The 7,990-nt window shown below is 42.7% G+C and overlaps 1 protein-coding gene across 2 annotated transcripts; it reads right to left on the bottom strand.

The window, feature by feature from the left end:
* Nucleotides 1-1,333: 1,333 nt before the first annotated feature.
* LOC121294310 (DET1 homolog) lies at nt 1,334-7,463 on the bottom strand. 2 transcript variants are annotated; one of them, XM_041217905.1, is made up of 7 exons: nt 7,211-7,463; nt 5,598-6,382; nt 4,839-5,192; nt 4,556-4,746; nt 4,216-4,407; nt 3,806-3,881; nt 1,334-2,529 (listed from the first exon to the last, which is right to left on the bottom strand). In XM_041217905.1, exons 2-7 carry the CDS (start codon nt 6,324-6,326, stop codon nt 2,395-2,397), a joined length of 1,677 nt encoding a protein of 558 aa, XP_041073839.1. In that variant the 5' UTR covers nt 6,327-6,382; nt 7,211-7,463; the 3' UTR covers nt 1,334-2,394. The 2 variants fall into 2 exon arrangements, with proteins under 2 accessions (XP_041073839.1, XP_041073840.1); XM_041217906.1 differs by lacking the exon at nt 1,334-2,529 and having other exon boundaries at nt 2,537-3,881.
* Between the last annotated feature and the right edge of the window lie 527 nt (nt 7,464-7,990).

Below are 7,990 nucleotides of genomic sequence, written 5' to 3' on the forward strand. Positions count from 1 at the left end.
TTCACCCCCCCCCCACAAAAAAAAGAATGGTTGATTCCATGTAAACGTGGCGATAGCCACTCACAATTAATTTCCACTTGAGAAGATGGCATTTCAAAGACAATGTAAATTTCATCAAATTTGAGCCTTTTGCACCTGTCTGGGCGATATCTTTTGCTTTGTCATTTAGATCCAGCAACTATAAACTGGACACTGGGATGTAGACCAAGAACCTCCAATGCCACTTGCAGGATAATAAATCCACATAAGTCTTTCAGCACGCACACAATGTGCAATGCACAATGCACACAACACACAGCCTCGGACACTGAAAAACAAAATCTGAATGAAACTGAAGCAACTCAGTCCAGTTGAGATAGCATCAGACAAAGAAGACACTACTCAGGTGATTGCATTCAGGATTAAGGACTCCAATTTGCGGCACTGCTGGCTCTGTATTAATTGAGTTAAAAAACAAATCTCTCCAGTGGTGACCTTTTAAGTTGAATGTGTGCCTCAGGGCAGCAGCAGCAGCAGCAGCAAGAGCTTCACCGTGACAGCTGGCTAGACAATGACATGGCTCCTCAGGAGTTTACAAGGCTTGCTTACCTTCTAATGAACTGAAATTAAAGAAGCCAAGGATTACAACAGCAAGAAGCTACTGTCTGCCTAACACTACACCTGAGATGTCTAATTAATTGAATACATATATAGAACTTGATTAAATGCGTATTGTATACATATTAAACGGCTGCCTTTAGTACTGCTGTTATTTTTTCTTTCTTGAAACACACACCAATGATTTGCTTTTAGCATGTTCCAGTAGTTGTACTGTATCAACCTACTGAACTCAAACCATCGGGTACACAACCAAGAAACCCTTGCCTACCAACAGAGGAAGAGATGTTGCAATAGAACTAGTTTATAGTGCAAACAGTAGTAAAACAAGTGATGAAACTCATTTTAATTTCCATTTGGCACAATCCCCCCCTCCCCTCTCTCGCGTAACCCAAGGGTCACTGTGTACAGATGATCTCTGTGCACCTGCTGTCCTTCTCCAGGTAATTCCACACAGGTTTCATTCACAGACTTGCTGCAGCTGCTTCGGAGTTGGCCCATGTTGGGTTCAATTTATTTGAGGTTTATTTTAAGGTATTGCACACACACACGTACGTTACTTACCTAAGGAGTAGTAACATGCCAGATAATTGGAGTGATATAAAATCATCCTCACATGACACCCCTCCCCAATTAAATGAAACATTTCATCCCACTGGTGACAAAAGAAAATAGTTATAAAACAGAGGAAACAAGGGCATTACCTTAAAATCTTTATTTACAACAGAATATAAAATATATTTTATAAAAATGGACAATGTTATGGAGAATACTCATATAAAAACAAAGAAGTTGGTTCCTGATGAACTTTCGACACAACCAGGTAGTTTTTGGCTTAGGACCTCCTAAAACCAACCTGTAATTGACCTACATAATAATAGCACTTCTAACAAAAAAAGGTAATGGGATAAGGGCAGTGCAGGGGAGAAGGCAGCCTTGTTACCAGCAAGGGTGTAATCAGACACACTGACAACTGCTGTTTATACCGTTTCACAAGTGAATTATTTGTTCGACAGACTGAGTGCTTTCAAATCACATTGTGCACATCGCTATATGTCAGCCAGCCTAAATATGTCTGCGATAGACCCTTAGTAGAGTTTAAAAAATAAATAAATAAATAAATAAATAAACAAAATATAATCCATCTTGTTATTTTACAAGATGAACTGGATCATGATGTATCAGGTTGTAAACACTGACCAATCTCATAATGTTAAAGGTCAATTCAGAGTCATTAGGCAGCCTGCAGGGATGAAAATGGTGGACTCCTTGATGCTGTACAGCTGTCAAGATGAAGCACTTTCAATTGCGTGTTGCTAAGGAAAGGGGGTCTCAAACTGGGGGGCACAGTACAGCAGCATGAATACAAAAATATTTAATGTGTTGACATTTTTATTTTTTAAATCACAACGTAATTTGTATGCTGCTGGTAAACCTGGCTCAGCCCTGCAGTGCTGTACTGCACTTTTATTCTGATTGCACTGTGCTGCTGCAGCTCCTCGAGTGCTTTTTTTGCAGCAAGACCTTTCATGTTCAATTAAATAAAAGGAACCCACCCACAGACACCCACTCACTTACACTCACGACAATACATGCACACGGTGTTTCAATGCATTCGCTTTTACATTTAGGAAAAAAAGGACTACACTTGCGAATGTTGTTGTTAAAAAAAAAAAAAAAACTTGAACTTTAAAAGCTTAAAAACCAGACTCTTCATTTGTAGTGCACCGATAGTGTTAGCAATTTTCATAACACCCCACTTTCCTCATGTCGTACATGTTAGTATACCAGACGGTGTCATTTTCTGTTAATATATACTGCAGTGTGCACATACAGCAGTAGCACGTGTATATGAACACCCCTTTGCTCCTGTATTAGAGCACCCCATTGCTCCTGTTGGTTTGTTGTGCATATGAAATCAATCCATTGGAACTGAAAATGTTGAAAAAAAAAAAAAAAAAAAGCAAATTAGTGATTGTCTAAATTTAATTCATGACTTTAATAGGTCGTCCATGCCACCAAGTAGTAAGAGAAAAGGAACATATTGCCACACATGGTAAAATGCAAGAGACTTTTTAGAAGTTGTTTAAGATGCCTAACTAAAAGCATAAAGTGGTCTAACATTTTCACACACGTGCCTACTGTCTCTATAATCACGGATTACCGACTACAAATTGAACTTCTCACACCCTGAGGTTTTCATGCAGGTAGGTATATAGAAGATAAAAATGACAAATCTGGAGGTGTTCCAATACATGTGCATACTACTGGACGATTTTCAACCAATGACTGGTGATTGAGGTGAACCTCAAAAGGCAGAAACCATTTCAATGCATCAATGTTTGGGTCTTATATGATGTGATTTCAAATGCACTAGTTTTAACAGAACCTGTACGAAACATTAACCTGTGCCTAACACACAATCTGGTCACGTGTGTGGCCAACGACAATGTTAAAATGCACAACAGGGCTTGGGTGTTTGGCATGTAAAAAACACATTTCAAAAGAAAAACAAGCTCTCAGCTGCTTCGTATTTAATCAATCCTGTGATGCAGAATATGCTTAGAAACTATAAAAGAAAAAAAAGAAACTAAAAAGTGCAACCTTACTTAAAATCCTGGTAGTTACACCACCAAGGAGTGGGTAAAAACGAAACCCTATCTCAAACATGCGCTTTCATTTTATTGATTTCCAACCCCAGGCTTTTCATGACACTGAAAACATTTTGGACCAGGTTTCATTGTTATTGATAATGGTGTGTCTGGACCATGGCAGCACAGTATGAAAAGGTGCAGTTCATCTGTTAAAAACACTATAGGACAGTTTTCTCATTCCATGACTGAAGATGGGCCCCAAGGCCAGCACAACACAGTCTTGGGACAATACACCATGTTTCTGAAGGCACCCTGTACTGCTATAGTGGCCACGAAAAAGCTCTTCACTCGTTTCTTCATTAAGATGTGGGCTCAGAACTGTTAATCCCAGACCATGCTTAAAAGCAGATTGATAACAGCGGAGTATGAGAAAACCTACTTGAAACAGTGACACTCACAATCAATCAATAATCAATGGCCTCCTTTCCCCCTCGGGTCCTTCAGACACAGACGTGGCGCATGTGGAAGTTGACCACGTACTCTGCGTTGGTGCGCTGCACAGAGATAGCAAAGGGTTCGAAGGGGTGGAATGTGAAAGCCACCAGTCTACGTACCGCATGGTTGATAGGGCGACCCAAGAGGCCTGCCTGGATCTTAAACTTCAGCAACCCCGAGTCCCGGGCATAAAATCTGCAAGGGAGAGAGAACAATGGGCAACTTCGGAGCAGGCTGAGAACAAAATGCAGTTACAGTGCTGGCACTGGCAACCCAAAACCCTAAAGCAGAGGGAACACCAAGCCACTTTTTCAGGAACAGTGGCTTGAAACCTGGTTCCAGGGGACCTAGTTCAAAGCAACTTTGCTGTATCAAACCCCAAATCTCCCCTGGTATGCCATGCAGTGCCCTGAAATCTAGTCTCCTGAAATCAAGTTCCAAGCTTTGTGTTCCCTCAGCTTTAGAAACAGGGAAAGCAATCTTTTTGTATAACAAGTTTTAGTCAGATGCATACTCAACTAAAGCCTACCGGATGGGATGGTCGCCGCAGGTCTTGGGGCGCTCCATCACAGATACCCACTTGTCATCGTAGCTGAAGAGCGAGAGGTCCAGGTAGGGGCTGCTGCTGTAGGACTGGGCGCTGATGGGTAGCTGACCCAGGAGTCTCCTCACTGCCTCGGTGTGGCCGCCGTACTTGGCGTTCACGATCGTATCCTTAAACCTGAGAGAAGAACGCATTTTCTAAAATGGCATTCAGGAACTCATTCTCAAATCAGGACGCTGTCGAAGTCCCACAATGGTTTCGAATTCTAACACCGTGTGTTACACAGACGATTTGTACAGTAAAACAAAAAACAAAACAAACTGACCTGCGCTGGACCTGTCGTGCAAAGTTGTTGCTGGAGGCGGAGCAGGGGAACTGCACTGCGTCGCTGTGCAGCGTGGCGTTGCGGAACAGGTCACAAAAGTTCTCAAAGAGCTCGAGCAGCTCGTCCGACGTGTTCTCAAACACAGCCATCACCTCCGTCGACACCATATTGTATACCACGAAGAAAGAGGGCTTGAGAGAGAAAGATAGAGAAGTCAGAGAACGGCTCTGGTAGACTAAGCTTTCACGTTGCTATTTATATGTACCCACCCCACACTATGTACCTGCGAGGGGTCCGTAACTCGCAGGGTGACCACGTCCTCGCTGGTGTACTTGATGAAGAGGTGATGTTCGTCCAGCAGCTGCATCTTCCACATGCGCAGCTGCCGCAGCTGGTCAAAGTACTGGAAGAAGCGGCGCTTGGCGGTGGCGCTGCCGTCCTGCTCCGCCCGCCGCCACAGGTACACCATCAGCCGGTGCTTCAGAGAGTTGATGGTCTTCTCCTTGTAGAGCCGCGAGAATCCCGGCTGCCCTTCAGCCTGTGCCTCGGGGTACACAGCCGACAGGGTCAGGAGGTCGTCCTCGTAGCAGAATCGGCCAATCGTCCGAACGTCCAAGAAGGTGCCCTCTGGAGTCACCTTGGAGTCAAATAAATACAAATTATATAAAAGTGGTCATGCTTTATGTGGCAATACTAGTGTGCTACACAGCCATTTCAGTAATGGTGAATACACAAGTGTCAGATTTTTTTTTAAAGATCTTGGGCTTGTCAGTGTTCTGATACCGATGACTTATCCAGTGTAACAAATACTACATTTTAATGCAATGGCCCTTTACTACCTACCTACCTAAAGGTCAGTGCAGTGACCTGTATTACCACTTTTTTCCAAGTTTTGCATTTCTCACCATTCCAGTTACATCTCTGTGCCAAGGTATAATCTGAGCCACACACACACTAACTGGTCACTGGAAAACACTGCAACAGCAGGGTAATAGGACACTCCCACATGAAGTAAAGGTGACCAGTTTCGTGTTTCAAATACCTGAAAGACGTGGATGGTCTGCTGCTGCACGGAGAGCACTGCCAGGATATTACGGTAGAGGTAGAGCCCCTGGTTGTGGGACAGGATGATCTTGTCGCACTTGAAGGCACGGGTGTCACAGAGGCGGCCCGTGTGGAGGTCTATGATGTGCAGGGAGTAGTCCTCCAGGGGGGAGCGGGGGTTAGGGGTGACCGACTCGTTGTTACGGTACACCTCGAAAAAGTGTGGGTGGGGCTCCTCGGGGAGGTAAGCTGCCGAGCCCACAAGGACGTACCGGCAGTCATCCGTGAAGAGGCTGCACTCGCGATTCAGGTGCTCTCCGTTGGAGGCCACATTGGTGACGTGCATAAGAGAAAAGAAACGTTCAAAGAGGCGCCCGCGAATGTTAAGGGACCGCTGGTCGTTGCCGTTAGCCAAGGTCTCCCCCTCCTGGCCCCAGAGCAGGTCCTCTGCCGCCTGGCAGCCCTGGTACTCATAGATCTCCAGCGAGGTCTGGTCCGCGGAGAAGGCAATGAAGCACTGGCCGTCTGGGGAGAACTTGCGCAGGAAGCAGGGGGGCTTCTCCACGTTCACTACCGTGAAGTTGGAGAACAAGTTCTGGTGAAAGCAGCGCACTCTGTACCAGTGAGCCCCGGCCCTGCCCGAGCAGACCCGCCGCCGCTCCAGCCGGTGGACCACATTCTGGTTCTGGATCCGACGGGGCTTTAGGGTCGGGCACTCATCCTCCATCTTACTGGCTGTTGGGGAGGTCTAGTGGGATGGGTAACATTGTTTCTTTAAAACCACTAAAAAAAAAATCCATACAAAAAGGAATGTTAAATTCATAGGAGGTACTGGATTTCACTGCTATGAACACACCCAGGAAGTCTTGCACATCCATACTGGATCTAAACCTACATTTTATTTTACATTTGTCAGTAGTTTGTACACACACTTTAAAACTTAGCTACCACAAATATATCTTGCTAATATACTTAGCAAGAATGTGTACTGGCCTAAACTACTTACTTTAACCCTTTGAGTGCCCTTGTCCTCATTTCAGGACAGGCTACTTTGTAATTTTTTAAGAATATCTAACTGGCATCTACCTGTTATTTTGATTTTCTCTTTAACTCTATGGTTATGATAACTTACCCTAATTTTATTATGGGCAAAAGTTACTTTTCAATTCTAATGTATCAAATTATCAAAAATACCGCTTGTACTGAGATTTGTTAGATTTGTAACTTGATCCTTAAATGGGTTGAAAATCAAATCGACCAAAATGAAGGTGCTCGGTGACCTCACAAATAAAGGGCCAATTCTCACCAAAATATGTCATTCATGTTAACTTAATAATAATAATAATAATAATAATAATAATAATAATAATAATAATAATAATAATAATAACTTGCAGTGGGGAATTTTTGGGCTTGTTAAACTGTCGATAAAAAAAATACAAATTAAACCGATTAAAAATCAATTAAAATGTTGACAGTTTGACAGCCAAGTTGTAATTTCTGCAGTGCAAGCAGTTAACCAGACCCTTTACTGTTTAATACACAGTAAGGTTACATTCAACTTTTAAACATATGCAATCTCTTAATTAATAATAAACCACGCCCACTTACCGACTTTCTGAAGTGCGCAGAACCCTATTATCCCAACAATAGTTTATTAGTTGGAAAAAAAAAATACTGACAAAAATAAAGATTTATCTAAAAAATAAAATAAAATCATATGTTGCACTCTTGATTCAAATTCCAATGTAGCAAACGTGGCTCTAAGAACACCCGGCTAAGAATACAATGAAACGCAACAGATTCATTTTAAAATAGTTTAGACCAGGTTTGTTCCCTTTCCTCTTGAAAACTCAGAAACCATGTTAGCTACCACAGAAATCATTATGGAAAATGGAGCAGCGTTTGCTCCGTCCGTTCCTCCTCGCTCGTGATGCGTCTTTCTACTCACAGCGACCCCTGTCGAATGGAAAACGCGGTACCCTGGCTTTCCCTTTGTGCTAACCTGCGGGATTTAGCTCAACAACACAAGACATGTCGAAATGTATTAATCAACATTTAAGCGTGAAACTGGTGGTAAAACACACTGAAATTATATAACAGTTCTATAGAATCCAACAACCCTTTTTTTAACCCTTAACGTTTACTGTGCAAAAGACACATTCAGGAGTTACAATATATATTGATGTTATGAGCATCAACAATTTACTCAAAGCCTCCACTAGTGTTTACCACTATTATAACAACTTTGACTGTTATTAATACAGCTTAGTTTGGGTGCGAAGAAACTTTTAGCAATCTTTAATTCACATTGATCAGAATCTTCAGAAACTTGTGATCCTAACAACTCAAAGTAAACTATGCATGAGCAGCTAATAAGAAGTGTTGTAG

This window comes from Polyodon spathula, chromosome 19 (assembly GCF_017654505.1).
Source record: "Polyodon spathula isolate WHYD16114869_AA chromosome 19, ASM1765450v1, whole genome shotgun sequence".
NCBI lineage: Eukaryota > Metazoa > Chordata > Actinopteri > Acipenseriformes > Polyodontidae > Polyodon > Polyodon spathula.

Coding starts and splice junctions, on each gene's coding strand:
- LOC121294310 (XM_041217905.1), bottom strand. CDS start 6,326: ATGGAGGATGAGTGCCCGACCCTAAAGCCCCGTCGGATCCAGAACCAG. Junction 4,747..4,838: donor GAGTTACGGACCCCTCGCAG/GTACATAGTGTG, acceptor TTCTCTCTCAAG/CCCTCTTTCTTCGTGGTATA. Junction 2,530..3,805: donor GTCGCCCTATCAACCATGCG/GTACGTAGACTG, acceptor CAACATTTTCAG/TTCCAATGGATTGATTTCAT.